The sequence below is a fragment of the Nematostella vectensis genome, chromosome 5 (genome assembly GCF_932526225.1).
Source record: "Nematostella vectensis chromosome 5, jaNemVect1.1, whole genome shotgun sequence".
Lineage (NCBI taxonomy): Eukaryota > Metazoa > Cnidaria > Anthozoa > Actiniaria > Edwardsiidae > Nematostella > Nematostella vectensis.
In genome coordinates this window covers 4,044,326-4,061,630 of record NC_064038.1, presented here as the reverse complement: position 1 = coordinate 4,061,630, position 17,305 = coordinate 4,044,326, and the positions used below count along the sequence as shown (strand labels likewise).

Here is a 17,305-nt window from a genome sequence, read left to right as displayed (position 1 = left end):
ATTTCTGTTGATTTCTATCTTACATTTTGGGTCCTTCAGTGTGGGATAACTGTGGTAGCATTACACATCCGCTGACAAAAAAATATCACAGGCGCGTAGCCTCCATTTTGAATTTCGAAGTACGCATTCTCTACTTCCACCTCTTTTACCCAGCAAGAAATGGGCGAGTCCTGTAGCCCACACAGAACTATCAGTGGATCACTAGAAGGTGATCTTATTAAGTGTAGGTAAAATGGGAAAAATGTGCAAACAGGAAAGGAATCCACGCTGAACTTCACTCACCCGAGAAGAGCAAAATAGGGTGGTCGTTACTGAGATTCAGCAATGGACGATAAAGTTACGGAGCCAGTCAGCGATACTGACGCTGTTCTGTTGAAGAAATTCGGTGGCGTAGGGCTTGTAATGACCATTGTGTTCACAATAGCGGTAAGTTCAAATGAGGGATTTGTAAAATACTTTCAGAATTAAGTAAATATCCATCATGTAAGATGAAATGTTCAAAATCATCACTCAAGCCAAGGTGAGTACATGTTGATTGCAGCATTAGTATTAAACTGGCTGCCTTATCTTCATGTTGATTGCTAAATTTGTATTCCTTTTTTTAAGATTGGATTGATGATTGTAATCATTGTCAAGAGACAGATTCTAAGAATGATACTAATCTCAAGACGGGGGCCACACACCTCTATTGGAGCTGACGCACCTCGGGTGAGGATATTAGTCATGCCTTCTAAATTATAACTTATATAGTATACATAGAATTTAGTTTCTCCATCATACATAGAATTAGTATCTCCAGGGACCCAGAAAAGTAATCCTAAGACCTAAAATTCAGAGTACCTGCCCACTTAGTTGCATTTACCTAGTTTTTTTCTACTCGTTCTGAAGAAATTGAGCTTTGATGCCCTATCACAGACTTATTGTGGATATGTATTGTGAAGTTGTCCTGCCCTGGGAGACTAGACTTAAAAATTGATTTTGAAAGTTGGCCTTGTTAAAATCAAGTTATATGAATCTTGTTTTTCAGTACAGAGTTTAATAAAGGTGTTGTCCAGAGCAGTTTCCATGTATGACTTAGCCCATTATGTTTTGTCCATAACAGCCTCTCACCAGACAGATCGAGAACCAGCTAAAAAGAATATCCCATCTGAGAATAGAGCCTCGCATGATGTCAGAACAGTTCAACAGACCAGCTGATGAATCCTCCTTTGACTCCCCTCCAGGTGAAATTCTTTTGAACTTTAAAGTGTCTGTCAGCCACGATTTTGTCATCCTGTTTATATAAAACACATTGTTTTACTGAATATAAGCACATTTTTCCAAATTGTATGTTCTTTAAGTTGTTTTTTAGTTTTGTTAGATTATGACTTTTCCCAAAAAGGGAGGAACGAAGAATATATGGGTAGAGAAAAAAGAAGAGAAAAAGAATGAAAATAATAAACAGCGAATAGAAGATGAACTGACCAGGGATTTCAATTGTGTCCTACTTAGTTATTTAAGCAAGTCATACTGTACTCTTCCCTACAGCATTGTTGATTTAAAAATTTTCAATATTGACCACATTTTGTAGTATTTGGATTACATTTGTGCTGTTATCCATAACCTCTGTAAGATGTTTGTTTGCTCCTCAGACCAATATTCTCGCAGCTATAAATACCGCATGAAGGCCATGGATAAGATGGGAGAACTTGGTAAGAATTCTACATTTATTTGACCATTGGACATAAACTTTGTGTTATTGATTGATAGAGGGCATGGACCCCTGTATCAGTGTTAAATACAAAACTTTGTGTTATTGATTGATAGAGGGCACGGACCCCTGCATCAGTGTTAAATACAAAACTTTGTATTATTGATTGATAGAGGGCACGGACCCCTGCATCAGTGTTAAATACAAAACTTAGTGTTATTGATTGATAGAGGGCATGCACCCCTGTATCAGTGTTAAATACAAACCTTAGTGAATACAGTAGCTATGTAAGTGTATATTGAGGGGGAGCCGTTGTAAGTGTATATTGAGGGGGAGCCGTTGTAAGTGTATATTGAGGGGGAGCCGTTGTAAGTGTATATTGAGGGGGAGCCGTTGTAAGTGTATATTGAGGGGGAGCCGTTGTAAGTGTATATTGAGGGGGAGCCGAGGTAAGTGTATATTGAGGGGGAACCGAGGTAATGATTCTCAATAAGTTGGGTTAGGGGGTTCTAGCACTTCCCTCCCTCAACAAAAACTAACAATTTAGAACTAAGCTACGTTCCATGGTCAGACATGAATGATATGGTGGCTTCTGGCATCCTCAGGGACCCAGGGCGTCGCAGAGATCGGGCACACAGGGAGCGCGTGAGAAAGAAAGAGCAATGAAAGACGCCCTGGGCAACTGCTCTGTAAAACCCATTTCTAAAAACTAAATCAAACTCGCTCTCTGATTGGTCTCATCATATAATTAAATCATAATGAGACCAATTAGAGTGATCCTTGGGAACTAGAAAAGCAGGCAAACCTCATGCTCAGAAACACTACACAAACACTACACAAACACAGAAGTAACAAACCTGTTTGGTTTGGTTAAAGTCTCGGGATAAGATTTTGCCTGGAGTCTGCAAAGGGTTGAGCGAGCAGGAAGAAACTTGGGCACAATATCGGATCATGTCTTTGCCCGCTCAGCTCCTTTATGAAATAGCAGGTAATATACCTTCTGCGTACATTGGAGAATGCCCTAACACCAATAGGATCATCGAAGAGTGGACCGAGGGTCCTGTTAGAAATGAACAATTTTGTGCATCATTGCGATACGAAATATACTGCAGAAACATCGTAGTGCTTCTAGTCTGTGACAAGACTCACACTCATTTCGAATGGGGTCCCTGAGGATGGGCTTCTGTGGGCTCCCTCTATTCCTTCAATGCCTTGGACTGCACCACCTTGTTTCTGCATTTGTGTAATTCAGCACTTAATCTGTGAGGGGGATTTATAGCTTTTAATTTAATGATTTATTTGTTTATTTAATTAATGAGTATTTTCTCCCCTAGATGACTTGATATGTTCTGTCAGTCATAAGTACAATCGTCGTAAGAGCCAGCCAGTTCGCAGTTACCTTAAAATGCTGCAGCAACAGCAAGTGATCAAGAAAGGCGATGACACCATCGACAAGCTGGCAGACATGTATGAACATGCCCGCTTTGAACCAAAGGTAACTTATAACTTATAGAGTCAATGGTGCCTCCATTATAGCCAAATTCGTTGTTGCACGACCACGGCGAATTCAAAATCCTTGTCTCGTTTGGGAATAGCGCGTAGTCAGACAAAAGCTTTTGGGCGGATTTTCTGGTTTTGATTGTTTGGTTTGATTGACTACGCGCTATTTCCAAACGAAGAAAGGAATTTTGGAGTCGCACAACAACAAATTTAGCAAAAAGCATTGGCAGCCACCTTTTGGGATAGTGAAGGATAGTGAATGTTGACTACCAAATAAATAGACCTTCAGTAGTTAATGTTACAGTGGTGAATTTTCTTGTCAGATACACCTTTTTATTTAATTTAAAATTAAAATTAAAAATATCTAATAAGGTTTATACTGTACGGTGTTTACCAATTTTGATTAAGCAATAGTATTTCCAAATCAGCCGACAGAAATGAGGGCATTCTCACACAAGGTATTTTGCTAAGATGACAAAATGGCAGCTTGCAAACACCATACTAAAACAGAGCAAGCAGCTAAAGATGACACAACTGTTTTTTTTTTGTCAGGAGTTTGGGAATATTCAGTATAAGAAGTTTGCATATCTGGTGGAACAACTAAAGGACAGGTATGCTATTACATATAAGTCGTATGCTTCAATTGTTTCATCTGTTCTCTCATCTTAGGTATACTATTTCATAAGTCATATGCCTCAATCAATTACATCTGTTCTTCCATCTGCCTTTGTAGTCTTGATGTAACTGAAGTTTCTTCTTATATTAACATAAAACTTTGCTTTGTAAGTTCACTTTAAAGCATCTTTATTCCTGTCTTCTAGGGTGAGTTAACCCAAAATCATACCTTTTTATCTAATGTTTACACATTTATTCTAGGGTGAATTTACCTAGGGGCAGACCTATATAGCCATTGTATGCTTGTGTATTCTAGGGTGAATCTTGATCACCTTTCTATGGCAAGCGTGGATACTGTTCCTCCTATTATCTGAATGCAACAAAGATATAAACTGCTCCACTGTCCGTTAGTATTCTTCCCTTTTTAATCCTGTCTGTTTTCTTGCTGACTTTCACAAACATCTTCTTTAACATAACACTACATAACTTGCAAATTATTTTCTTGCTTAATCCTTGTAATCTAATAGTTCAGATATTCTAAAGTGTTGTGTTTGGATGGCAGGCTTCATGATGTTTACATTTTAAATATCGTCTCTTTATCTGTTCTGGCTTGAAATCTAGGAAAAAAACATCCATAAGCAATTTCTGATAATTCAACTCTTCTTGAAAAATTCTGAAGCATCAACCAATCTATTTTACAGTGTCGTTATTTGGTCTTGGTTATTGGGTCTACGCTTTTAGGGTTTATGTCTTTATTTTGTACACAACCCAAATGGCAGTCAGTTAGCCAATGGGTCGAGTTTTCTGTGACAAAATATCATCTGAATACTGGTTTGATACTGCATTTGACTCTAATCTTGGTTCACAGGGTGCGTTTGTATGTCAATGTCCCAGGGAGCCTGATTATCAACAGCTCAAACAAACAACCTAAGAAGAAAAAACTTTCCAGTGCAAAAATACCCAGCTCTGACATCAAGACCACAAAAAAACCCAACACAATTGGTCCCCCACCTTCAACTATAATGGATCCCGGGGAGGGGCCGTCTACACAGGAAACGGATCCGGGAATTCAGACTGAACCTAAGATCACAGGTGAAGCAGATGTCGATAGTATCGACAAAGCAGTTGCATAAATGGGCCGCACAAAATCGCACTGGCGAATCGAACTGGCACATTGCAATCAAGACAGTGAACAGATGGAGATAGTCGTGGCCAAGCCGGATGTTTGTTGGTCTTTTTATCGCGAAAAACCAGCCACGAGGGATCGTAGACGCCATGTTGGACACTCGTCTCCTATTTTTTCTCTAAAAATCCTCAATCCAAGATGGCATCTGGGTTTTTCGATATGAAACACTACCAATGGCCTGCATACAGGTTGTAAGACTAGTTTATTATAACTTTTCTGAATCATTACTCATAGTATACTGACAAAAAGATGACGAGAAAGATTTTGTTTAAGTGCAGTAGTCTTGCACTTAGAAATCACGTGACCTTTCTTTGGCAAACTCGCGTACGCCAAAAAAACAACAACAAAAAGCAACTTATTCAGCGCTTATGAATATTTGTCAGAAAGGGCTTTTTTTTTCAATGAAATATTTTACTTCTTTATTCTCTCTCTGGCGTGACGGGTGTAAAGGTTTTTTTTTTGGCGGGATTTCGCCACCCAAAAAGGCACGTAATTTTGGGTGTGTAGTCAACCTTGTAATCAACAGCTATATTCTGACGAACCAAAAGCGGACTAAAGGGTTTTGATTACTCCTGGAGACGGCAAGAGCTTACAAAATGTATGTGGTGAGAAGAACTCCTGAATGTCAAAATAATGCCTGAAGAAAACATGAGTATTGACGAATCACAGTCCAATGTACCCGCTGGGCATAGGCACCAGGGACTCTTGCTGGTATCTGCATGGAATTTGACCCCAGCCGGTGGACCTGGGCCGAGCCCCTCCGCTCCCCATGTTTATTTGGCTTACAACAAATATAAGCAAATCCACGGAAGAACAAATACATCCGGCCCTACTTTCTTGAAACCCTTGCTTCGCCCCTCCCCCTTCCCCCAGCCCTTTTGAAACTTGTGGATCCGCCCCTGGTTCCTTTGCGGTGTCTCACAGCTAGGGTGTGCCTCCTGGGTTCATAGAAGGGTCATGAAAATAGTACAAAGAGGGGGAGGTAGGGGAGAACACGGGGCGGGGGTATATGTGCCTAGAATAGGACGGGGTTGCGTTTTTTTTTTTACTCTTGCTCCAAGAAGCTAGGAAAATGGACTTGACCGAAAAGAATAATAACGGGGATGAGCAAAGGGGAGCTGGACGAACAAAGAATATGGACTTGACCGAAAAACTGAGCTCAGGGGTGAGCAAGGTATATAGACTTGACCGAACGACGGAGAATGGTGGTGAGCAAAGGGGAACAAAGATGAGCAAGGAATATGGACTTGACCAAAATACTGAAAACAGGAGTGAGCAAAGAATAAGCAAGGAATATGGAATTGTAACTGGTAAACAGTGAAAAAAACAAACAATTCGAGGACATGGCCGAGAATCGAACCTCGTCTAGATCCGGTAAAATGAGAAAAAAATAGACCATACTTCCATACATGCGCTGAAACTCCGTATGGCAGCTAAAGCTTTACGGCTAAGCTGGAGATTCCGGCCCCAGCACCGCTATCTAGCGAACTGTACAACACAAAGGAGCCTGAGGTACCCGCGCATTAATGGGGAGGCAATAACCAGGATCCCAGGCCTGTCTTAGTCGGTTACGCCACGCACAGCTCGCTGAGATAGAGACTGAGATATAGCTTGCGTCTCTTGGGAATGGTTGTGTTGCTATAGTAATGTAGTGATGTCGTCATCATGTGCAGAACAGTACGGCCTGGGTCTACATCGCTGCCTTTAGTATGCCTTTAGCCTTTTTACTTCTTTGTCCAGTCACGCACGTGCATATGACATTTTTTGTGCCCGCAGAACCACAAAAGCAAGCTTCATTGAAATTCACGCAATCTAAGATGTTTTGTGTTCTATAAGCCTAGAAAATACAGTAAAAAGCCTGTCGTAGTAAAGTACTCTCCTCGAATTTCTTAGGAGCTTTTCAAATTCTGAAGTTTATATTTTCCTTGGCACAGGAATCAGGTGTGGGGGTATCAAACCTAAATATAGCGTCCAAAAATAAAAAATCATGCGATTTGAAGTGTAGAGTCTCAGATGCTAATTCAAGAGGTGGTGGAGGTGTTGGTGGTAATAGAGTCCATTAATGGCGGCGTAGTGGCAAGGTGTCTGCATTGGTCGTACAGCAGGAAGGGCGGTGAGTGGTATTTATAGCGAAAAACCGGCCTTGACCGATTCGTAGCCGCCTTCTTGGATTTTGAGCAAAAACGATGGCGGCTAAAAAAAACACCGAGAAAAAGCCATTGCAGGCAAACGCTAACGCGCACTTTGTTATAAAAAAGCTGACGCACTTTGTTATCAAATCTGACGCACCCAAAGATTTTCATCGTAGTATCTGTCAATAAATAGTTTTACAGACAGCTTCGTCACCCTTGGTTGCTATTATTATATTGTTTACGATAAAAATCAATTCAATTCGCTTTAGAAATACACCCAAAATCTAGGAAAGACTCAAACTTTGAAAAAAAGGGAATTACATTACGTTCTCTTTTTTTTGGTTTAGGTTTTAAGTTACGAATCACGCCCCTACAGATTCCCGGGGCGGATCTAGGGGTGGGCCGCGCCCTCCTCCCCCCAACCCCCCCCCCCCCCCCCTCTCATACCACGAATCCGGCTCTTCACAAACCTTTTACACTCACTCAAGCTTAAAAAAAATAGTTTATTACAAAAAGTGTGTCAAAAATTTTTTTTATTTCATTACGTTCTTTTTTTCGGTCAAGAATTACTTGCTCCTCTTGTTCTCCGTTTTTCGGTCAAGTTCATATTCCTTGCTCACACTCGGTCCCCTTTGCTTATATCCCTTTTCGGATATCTTAATTTGCATTTATTCAATACAAATATAACTTTTACTACGTTTTTCAATTTTTGATAACAAGATAAAGGAACTCCCGAGAGCAATGAAGAACTCTAAGGGAATAAAGTGAATACCGAGTACATGCTCACGGTTTTAACCCGGGTGCACCAAAAATGGAGAGACTTTGCAGAGAAACGGGAGCTTGAATGCGGGAAACCTGTGGTATTGTTTGCGTCCTGGGGTCTAGCTTTCTAAAATGGCGGACTGTGAAAACAAAATCGACTTGAGCAAAACTCTAAATGATTTTCTTCTCTGCCCCGAGGTTTGCAACACGTATACTCTAAACGAATTCAGAGAGCATTTTCCAAAGCAATTCAGGTATGCAAAAGAGAGGTAGATCCTGAATCTATCACGTTTAAGAGTTGTTTTCTGATGTTTTACGCGCGAAATATGAAAAATTCAAATATAAGACTTTAATATGCTGTACTCAAATTTGATTTCTTCTTACTGTTTGTAATAAGGGATCATGAAGATGTGAAAATCCTGTACCGGTCATTCCAATTAAAGCGAAAGAAAATCAAGGCCCTTGTTAGACGGAACATAAAACAACACTGTGCATCAAAAAGACGCGAGATGGAGAATGTAAGTAACACTCTGTTATTTTAAGTACCATACCTAACACACCTCCTAATGGTAATTCAAACATTACTGAGGAAAGAGTCAGATACGTAGGCTGTCTATCTAGGCAGTCTGTATATAATCATAAATATAATTATATAGGTAATGATGAGGCCGTTTGTGATTATGTACTCTAGGCCATTTATCTAGGCAATCTATAGTCTGTCTGTGATATGTATATAGGCAGTCTATGATAAGTAAGTTAAAGAAATACAAATCATTTTCTGGACTATTTTTTTCAACAGAGTAGGAGACTGGACATAACAACGCAATCAAACCAGAACGAAAAAAAAGTATTGGAAAAGGTTGGCAAAAGATGAATACATATCCACACTTATTGCATTGTACCATTTGTAAAAACAATAGAATGTCTGACAACAAGGGATTTTCCGCATCGGCACAATTTTGAACCCAGTGGGGGGGGGGGGGGGGGGGAGACTCTCCAGAAAAGCAGACAAGGGTGATCGTCACATCTTTTTGGTATAAAATTTAGACCACCTGCCATCCCCTAGGGGGTGATGAAGGACTTTTTCCATTTTGCCATCTCTTGGGATAAAAAATTTGCCCAACTGCTATTCCTAAGGGGATACTAAACGTTTTTTTTTTCAGATTCTGCCATCTCCTAGGGTTAAAAATTCCTTTGACCACGCCCAATTTGCTATCTCTTAGGGGTAAGAATTTCTGTTGACCACGCCCAAAGTGCACTCCCTTAGGTCTAAAATCGATTTTGCCGACGATCACCCCCATCTGTTTTGAGTCACCCCGGCCTTATGAAGCATTAGATGTTAAAAAAATGTGGATGCAAAAATTGTTGCATCTAAAACTATTTATGGCACTACCTGAACATTATTTTTTCCTCTTTTTAAATCCATCTCTTGAAATTGGAAATTTTCCCTCTTTCTTTGTTAGAGTCTAGAATCAATCAATAAAGAAATAACAGATGTAGAATTGGATTTTCAACGGTAAGTTGATTTTCTTAAACATTATTTTAATTGATTCCTATAGAGCCTCTAAATTCATGTTTAGTCACTCTATTTCATTTCAGATGTGCTAGAATTATTGACAAAACAAAGCTCTTTAAAGGAGTAAATAAGAACTCCTTTCAGCTAAGTATGTTACAGGTAAGAGAAACAAATTGGTAACAGTCTAGTTACTCAATTGGCCATAGCATCAAATCTCCTTGTGGACAGAAGTTGTTTGGTTTTTCCACTTTTTTTCTAAAAATTTTATTGACATATTTTTGAAAATTTTATTTTCCAGGAGCTCTGTGACCATCTTGGTATAACACTTTCTTCATTAAGTGATGCACAGTAAAAAGTAAAATGTTTCTAGTCAAGAATAGATTAATCACTAAACCTGCACAATCATTTGCAAAATGTACAGTTATTAAAATTATTGCAAAATTTGCAGATATAATGGTGTTTTACCGGCAGTACAATGCAAATGCAGAATTTCCGTTGTATGATCTACAAATATTGATTTTCATTTATAGCGCGACCAAAAAACCAGTGAACACCAGAGATATGTATGGAATGTTTGTTCTGACCAATCACTCTAGAGATATTCAAACAGTCAACTAGAAACATGTCTCAAGTCTGGAAGTCTCGTCAGAAGACAATAAACATTCCACACATATTTTAGGTTTTCACGGTTTTACTGGTTGCACTGTAAGTAGTACAGTATTGAACTTATTTCTCTTTTTGATGCCTTGTATGATATACAATACATTATGTGGCGCTATTTATTGATGCCTTTTTATATACACTTTGAGCTCAAGTAAGGCAAGCATGAACAAAATACCTACACATCTCTTTGCATTGCACTTGAAAGATGCTGTTTTTCAAATGCAAGGGCTGTTAGTTAGAAAACTCTCACTCTCCCGCTATAAATAAAGATTATTGTATTCTATTGTAAATAAGCACAATCTGTAATATTAAAGATTAAAAATCATTTATTTGCTCTGCATTCACCATATTTTATCATCTTGGAAGCAATCAACAGAAGTCTCTCCATTTCTGGCTCATCTTTGCTGCCTGTTACTGCAGCATTAGAAAGACAGACAGTAAGCTAGGAGAATGAATCTTTCTTTGTCTAAATCCTAAATCTTTATTGCTGTCAAAAGCTGGCTCATATTTGTAATCTGTTTTTTTATAAAACCCAGTATTTAAATGGAGATAATTTTGAGGGTGTGTTACCATCACATTGGAAAGTCTGATATTTGCAAACCTCAGTACGGGTGACTGTGTTTTAAGTCCTTCAGGCAGGAAGTCTTTTAGTTACATCACGACCATACTTATACGTTATCAGGATTAGATAATAGTTTTTATTTTTGTTATTAATCTTCTCTATCTGAGCCTGACTCGCTGTTACTGTCACCGAATGGCTCCCAGTTCTGCAGGTAGACCTTATCTTCATTTACATCACGGTACTTGTACTGAGATTCACGACTAGAGAATTTAGGAAGAGACGAGCTGCTTTTTTCAGCATTCTTGAGTTGTTCTTGGAGTCGGATAGCAGCATGTGCTGCCACGAGTTCCTTAAGAAATACATGAAATCAATAAACTATTTTGGGCATATAATATGCATGGCTTGCAGTATATGGCAGAAAAATGTACTAAGCTATTTAAGTCTATTCTAAAGCAATCTAGTAGAAAAGGGAGGCAAATCTAATTAACTTATTAGACAATGTAGAAAAAAAAAGAAAAACAGAAGGCAACAGCAAAGCAATTACAATAAGCAGCAACATCTAGCAGCATAAAAAAAAGAAAAAGTTTGTTAGATATTATATTAGTTTCAAATTCTATCAATTTTTAATTTGCTTGACTGTTTGTATTCAAAAGGAGAAATTGAAGATTGCTTACAAATAATGAATATCCAGATTTGACTTGCTTGTGTTCTCCATTTGAGCAAAAAGTTCATAAGAAAATAGAAACTTTATGGCCCAACTTATCAGTAAAAAAACATTGGACGGTAAAGTATTACACAGTACTGTACTGTAGTGATTATTATACTTTAGAATACTAGCTTCCTGCCTCAAATAGCTATTGCTACAGTAACTGTGGGTTCAGCGACTCAACAGATGTTGTTTTTGTAGAAAGAACATTGAGGCTGTGATGGGTCTATAGTAAAGTACTTCTTTGTTGATTTTTTTAACATATTGAGGTACAATGTTTAGCTTTGCTATCTTAAATACCTGGTGATGCTTTGTTTGTTCTTGTTGAAGTTGAACAGACTCCTCAATTGGTAATGATTTTGCCCTCTAGAGAGAATAAAAAAAACAATCAATGAATATTATCAATGAATCATACCAACCAATCTATATAATATATAGATTTAGACATTGCCTAAAGCTCCAAATAATAATAATAATTAAATATTATTATATTTCTGTTTTTGACGACAACAACGATTTCACAGACCACGCGACCAACTTGTTATGCCCCCTCCCCCCCATCTACATGACACACAACAAGTTTAGTTGGCATACGATGTTTCAGCTATTGGGTAGTTTTAATTTATTGATGTGATTGGTCACGTGTCTCATTGCACCACACTTGAAACATATATCACACCTACCGAGTTTTGTTGTCACACAATGTTTCTTTAATGAAATATATATATTTTTTTATTTTAACCCATTGACTCCTGGCTATTTTTGAGCTGAATTTACAAAAAAACAGACTGAAAACAGATACCTCCCACCCTATTCTGAGTTTTATACAGCCCGTCAAAGTCAAACACAGCTGCACCTAGTCAGCGGTATCCAAGCTTTCCAACAGTGCTTTGCGGTCCCCACTTTTAATCCCTCGTCGTTGTGCTGAAGCCAGCACAAGTTGATGGTTGCTTGTATTTTTGATCAAAAATACAGCTATGAGCATATTAGGAGAGTGTCTCAGGACATTATGAAGTCTATTGAGGCATAATTGAGTGCTTTGCTTATGGATATTTGCAAGTAAAGGTGGATTATAATGATTTTCTTCTCTGTTCACCACAGCTCTCCTAAATGCTGTCTTTTCTGACACCAAATTGATTCCAAAATTGTTTACACTGCTATTCTGGGTCTGTATGACCTGGAATTGATTTGTTTGGCTTCGGGGTGAAAAGACTTAGAAAAAACCATCTGACTTTGGGGAGGGGAGTGTTGACTGGCCCTCCCCTCGTGAATTTTTCCCTGGATCTCCCAGAATGCTTTGCTATACGTAAAGGCATCTTTGTGGTTTTACAAGCCTTCAAGGAGTGAACATTGTGTTTTGAGGCCATGGAAATGCACCTGGAGGATCAGAATAAAGGTATCTATTTGTGTCTTAAGCTGTGTTTGCTGATCTCTCTGTGTGTTTATGATGTCAGCCCCCCCCCCCCCCCTTGATACCTTCAGGACACATAACAAGATTGGTTGTTATATGATGTTTTGTTCACGCGATATGGATATTTTTGTTTTTAATGAAATCGTTATAGTTTTGCTTTTAGTGACATCCTCGATGACGTCACAAATCACATGACCATATTTTTGCACCCCCTCTTGACACAAACATGACACCTGCCAAGTTTGGTTGTGAAACAATGTTTCTTTCAAGAGATATGAATGTTTTTGCTTTTTATCACATTTTTTGCTTTAAGTGACGTCATCGATGACATCATACCACACGACACCATATTGTTGCATCCCCCTTGACACCTACATGGTATGACACCTACATACATATGTGATATGCACACTACAAATTAGATATAGCTTGGCTTCTAAAGAGGGTGTTTTCAAACAAAGAGTTATACAAGAAAAAACAGGGTTTCATTCATTTTTATAAAATCAAAGCTATGAAGTGGCAATGAGTTACCCTATCTAAGCTCCACTCAGATTCAAAGTGTTTGTAAGCCAATATACCTACCTCACATTTGTAGAAGCATGAGTGAGTCACTGCTGAATCGTAATCCCAGGAAGACTTAGGTTTTGCTGGTTTCTCCTCAGACTGAGTCACTTTCGAACAGCTGCTGTGAAATATCAAGTGTATGTCATCCTTGGGGCGTCCTACCCAGAAAAAAGTCACATATGCTTTTCCTTATCCCTTAAGGTATAAACAAGTGCCCCAAATGCTATTCCTTAGGGCCCTCTTCTAGGTCTGCTTTCCCTGGTATAAGATTTGCCCTTTGAGGATTTAGGCTTGCTATTCCTTATGGTATGCTAAGTTGGTTGTGGATCAGAAATAATTGATACACTAACAGAACATTTGTGCATCGAAATATCATGAAGTAGGTGCAATAAAGCCTAGAAAACATACACAATATCTGATCTGGGTTTATAATAACTAAGAATTTGTCTTTTGAAATTGCTGTTGACAACACTGTTTTGCTATTCCTTGGGTTAAAATATATTATGCATTATGTGACTTTTTCATTGAGCATAGCTGTCAACTTAACTTGGACAGAAATCTTGTGAAATCAGGTTAACACATTGACCCCTGAACCGGCCTGTACCGGCTTTGGGAAGTACCCACAACCCAAAAAATTCATAAATTCAAAATAAACACAACAAGATGAAGATACTCAGGCATCAGTCTAAGGGATAAATGGTCTTGCAGATATGCATCCAACCAAGGTGTTGGCATCTACTCTTAAGCCAAATAATAGCACAGGTTCTTTGACAAATCTCAAATCGAACAAGGAAAGAAAAGCAGAATCACCCCTCTCAATAAAACGCTCAAAATACCACACAAGGGAGAGAGATCAGCAAACACAGCTCAAGACACAAATAGATACCTTTATTCTGATCCTCCAGGTACATTTCCTTGGCCTCAAAACACAATGCCCATTCCTTGAAGGATTGTACAACCACGAAAATATGTTTACGTATTGCAAAGCATTCTGGGAGATACAGGGGAAAATTCACGAGGGGAGGGCCAGTCAACACTCCTCTCCCCAAAGTCAGATGTTTTTTTATAAGTCTTTTCACCCCGAAGCCAAACGAATCAATTCCAGGTCATACAGACCCAGAATAGCAGTGTAAACAATTTTGCAATCAATTTGGTTTCAGAAAAGACAGCATTTAGGAGAGCTGTGGTGATTCATTAGAAAATTATTTTCTCATCCGGGCAAAGCCAAACAAGAAAAAATCATCATGAATCCACCTTTGCTTGCAAATATCCATAAGCAAAGCACTCAATTATGCCCCAAAAGACTTCATGATGTCCTGAGACACTCCCCTAATATGCTCATAGCTGTATTTTTGATGAAAAATACAAGCAACCATCAACTTGTGCTGGCTTCAGCACATCGACGAGGGATTAAAAGTGGGGACCGCAAAGCACTGTTGGAAAGCTTGGATACCGCTGACTAGGTGCAGCTGTGTTTGACTTTGACGGGCTGTATAAAACTCAGAATAGGGGGGGAGGTATCTGTTTTCAGTCTGTTTTTTGTAAATTCATCTCCAAAAAAGCCAGGAGTCAATGGGTTAATCAACCACCCCTAGATTTTAATCAAAATAACTAGACCTTTTTAGACTTGTGCTGTGACATACACCAGTGGATTGGATCACATATATGCCATTTCTAGCAAGTGAATATCTTTAACCTAGAAAATAGAATTTTTTTTACTTGGACATGACTGGACTCATTGATAGGGATGATATGCATAGCTTTTTTAGAAAAAAATGCCCAAGAAAACATCAGATTCAGGCAAGGTTTTGTGATAAGATTACTTTGATGGTGAATATACAGGAAAAGTACCAAAAGTGGGTTGACACTGCTGCTTTGAATTTATAAAGGCAAATATTTTTATAGAATTTGGGCTCCCTGTGGTTTCCCTAATGGTTTTAACATAAGAATTATCTGTTAGAATATCAGCCATAACTTAAAGGAGGCTTGTTTGTATATCAAGCAGAATTTGCCTACACTGTTGTATGCACCTAAGCTTGCGAAAAATGCATTGTTCTCAGGCAGTGAGGCAAGCATGATTTTTAGGGTGTGTTGGTAAACACATTGACCCCTGAACCGGCCTGTACCGGCTTTGGGAAGTACCCACAACCCAAAAAATTCATAAATTCAAAATAAACACAACAAGATGAAGATACTCAGGCATCAGTCTAAGGGATAAATGGTCTTGCAGATATGCATCCAACCAAGGTGTTGGCATCTACTCTTAAGCCAAATAATAGCACAGGTTCTTTGACAAATCTCAAATCGAACAAGGAAAGAAAAGCAGAATCACCCCTCTCAATAAAACGCTCAAAATACCACACAAGGGAGAGAGATCAGCAAACACAGCTCAAGACACAAATAGATACCTTTATTCTGATCCTCCAGGTACATTTCCTTGGCCTCAAAACACAATGCCCATTCCTTGAAGGATTGTACAACCACGAAAATATGTTTACGTATTGCAAAGCATTCTGGGAGATACAGGGGAAAATTCACGAGGGGAGGGCCAGTCAACACTCCTCTCCCCAAAGTCAGATGGTTTTTTTATAAGTCTTTTCACCCCAAAGCCAAACGAATCAATTCCAGGTCATACAGACCCAGAATAGCAGTGTAAACAATTTTGCAATCAATTTGGTTTCAGAAAAGACAGCATTTAGGAGAGCTGTGGTGATTCATTAGAAAATTATTTTCTCATCCGGGCAAAGCCAAACAAGAAAAAATCATCATGAATCCCCCTTTGCTTGCAAATATCCATAAGCAAAGCACTCAATTATGCCCCAAAAGACTTCATGATGTCCTGAGACACTCCCCTAATGTGCTCATAGCTGTATTTTTGATGAAAAATACAAGCAACCATCAACTTGTGCTGGCTTCAGCACATCGACGAGGGATTAAAAGTGGGGACCGCAAAGCACTGTTGGAAAGCTTGGATACCGCTGACTAGGTGCAGCTGTGTTTGACTTTGACGGGCTGTATAAAACTCAGAATAGGGGGGGAGGTATCTGTTTTCAGTCTGTTTTTTGTAAATTCATCTCCAAAAAAGCCAGGAGTCAATGGGTTAAAATACATTTATGTGTAAAAACCCAAGAGAGCCAATGCGGGTGGATACAGAGAATGCATGAACATTCTCACAAAAATTAGGCTTGTGATGAGGTCCAAAATCTTGTAAAACCCAACTAATGCGGGTGAGTTGACAGCTATGGGAAAATAATAAACTATTGCCACAAAATGCAATGAATCATGAGTGGGCTGAGCTGATCTCCTTAATGGATACAGCTAGAGTATAATAGCACTGCATTAAAGTCATAAAAAGGACGTTAGGCTTGAGAAAAGTATCTACATAAAAGTAGTTCCAATCTATCCCTCTTTCACACCTTGCCATAGAACTTGTTTCATCTCTTTTGACTACAGTTGTTGTCATCTTGCTATCTTCTGAACAGCCAAGGTTTTCATCATCATCATCATCACTGTCCATTTCAGACTCTTTTACATGATCGCCATCCACACGGATGGCATCGAACTTGCACGATAAATCTTCCATCTCTTGTTTTGATGCTAGCAGGCCTTTTAACTTATCCACCAAGTTGTTGATTTTTGCACCTTTATCAGGAAGAGATTGAACAAACCGCCTAGGCGAAAGAGGAATGTTATCTTACTGCATACTTTGTAAACTTATAAATACTTAAGTAAGTATAACATGCAGAGGGAACTCAACAAAAATATGAAACATGCGTACAGTACTTGTTAATTAGTAGTTTCTCCTGCCTTTGAAGCATTTCAAGCAGTTCAACCCTGCTAAGCGTGTGTAGTTCTCGCTTTTCAGCCATTCTCTTCTTTTAGTACATCACCCTTTGATATTAAGGGAGTTTCGCGTCATTTTGCGCATTCTGACAAGCGCAGCAAATCTCTTGCTACGAGCCGCCATTTTAGAATGGCGACCACGCCTGCTACCGCTG

General features: G+C 38.9%; 3 protein-coding genes and 1 long non-coding RNA gene across 6 annotated transcripts; 3 read left to right on the top strand and 1 right to left on the bottom strand.

Annotated features, from left to right (window-relative positions):
• Positions 1-78: 78 nt before the first annotated feature.
• On the top strand, positions 79-5,654 carry LOC5517767 (protein C1orf43 homolog). Its single transcript, XM_032362327.2, has 7 exons — positions 79-426; positions 607-708; positions 1,103-1,223; positions 1,632-1,691; positions 3,025-3,185; positions 3,743-3,801; positions 4,674-5,654. The coding sequence occupies exons 1-7, from the start codon at positions 325-327 to the stop codon at positions 4,936-4,938; spliced, it is 870 nt and encodes a 289-aa protein (XP_032218218.2). The 5' UTR covers positions 79-324; the 3' UTR covers positions 4,939-5,654.
• LOC125563165 lies at positions 1,897-2,349 on the top strand. The gene is made up of 2 exons (XR_007308177.1): positions 1,897-1,977; positions 2,140-2,349. It is a non-coding gene; the product is annotated as an uncharacterized LOC125563165 (long non-coding RNA).
• A 2,315-nt stretch (positions 5,655-7,969) lies between the features above and the next one.
• On the top strand, positions 7,970-10,404 carry LOC5517824. Its single transcript, XM_001637774.3, has 6 exons — positions 7,970-8,139; positions 8,283-8,403; positions 8,685-8,744; positions 9,349-9,401; positions 9,485-9,560; positions 9,700-10,404. The coding sequence occupies exons 1-6, from the start codon at positions 8,018-8,020 to the stop codon at positions 9,751-9,753; spliced, it is 486 nt and encodes a 161-aa protein (XP_001637824.2). The 5' UTR covers positions 7,970-8,017; the 3' UTR covers positions 9,754-10,404.
• LOC5517823 (DNA-directed RNA polymerase II subunit GRINL1A) lies at positions 9,455-17,299 on the bottom strand. 3 transcript variants are annotated; one of them, XM_048728074.1, is made up of 5 exons: positions 17,086-17,299; positions 16,724-16,847; positions 13,326-13,428; positions 11,633-11,698; positions 9,455-10,975 (listed from the first exon to the last, which is right to left on the bottom strand). In XM_048728074.1, the coding sequence occupies exons 1-5, from the start codon at positions 17,174-17,176 to the stop codon at positions 10,775-10,777; spliced, it is 585 nt and encodes a 194-aa protein (XP_048584031.1). In that variant the 5' UTR covers positions 17,177-17,299; the 3' UTR covers positions 9,455-10,774. The 3 variants fall into 3 exon arrangements, with proteins under 3 accessions (XP_048584031.1, XP_032218221.2, XP_032218222.2); XM_032362330.2 differs by having other exon boundaries at positions 16,724-16,978; positions 17,091-17,299; XM_032362331.2 differs by having other exon boundaries at positions 13,326-13,425; positions 16,724-16,978; positions 17,091-17,299.
• Between the last annotated feature and the right edge of the window lie 6 nt (positions 17,300-17,305).

Coding starts and splice junctions, on each gene's coding strand:
- LOC5517767 (XM_032362327.2), top strand. CDS start 325: ATGGACGATAAAGTTACGGAGCCAGTCAGCGATACTGACGCTGTTCTG. Junction 1,692..3,024: donor GGATAAGATGGGAGAACTTG/GTAAGAATTCTA, acceptor TTTCTCCCCTAG/ATGACTTGATATGTTCTGTC. Junction 3,802..4,673: donor GTGGAACAACTAAAGGACAG/GTATGCTATTAC, acceptor CTTGGTTCACAG/GGTGCGTTTGTATGTCAATG.
- LOC5517824 (XM_001637774.3), top strand. CDS start 8,018: ATGGCGGACTGTGAAAACAAAATCGACTTGAGCAAAACTCTAAATGAT. Junction 9,402..9,484: donor GTAGAATTGGATTTTCAACG/GTAAGTTGATTT, acceptor ATTTCATTTCAG/ATGTGCTAGAATTATTGACA. Junction 9,561..9,699: donor TTCAGCTAAGTATGTTACAG/GTAAGAGAAACA, acceptor TTTATTTTCCAG/GAGCTCTGTGACCATCTTGG.
- LOC5517823 (XM_032362330.2), bottom strand. CDS start 17,176: ATGGCTGAAAAGCGAGAACTACACACGCTTAGCAGGGTTGAACTGCTT. Junction 13,429..16,723: donor GAAACAAGTTCTATGGCAAG/GTGTGAAAGAGG, acceptor GATATTTCACAG/CAGCTGTTCGAAAGTGACTC. Junction 11,699..13,325: donor CATGCTTCTACAAATGTGAG/GTAGGTATATTG, acceptor TATTCTCTCTAG/AGGGCAAAATCATTACCAAT.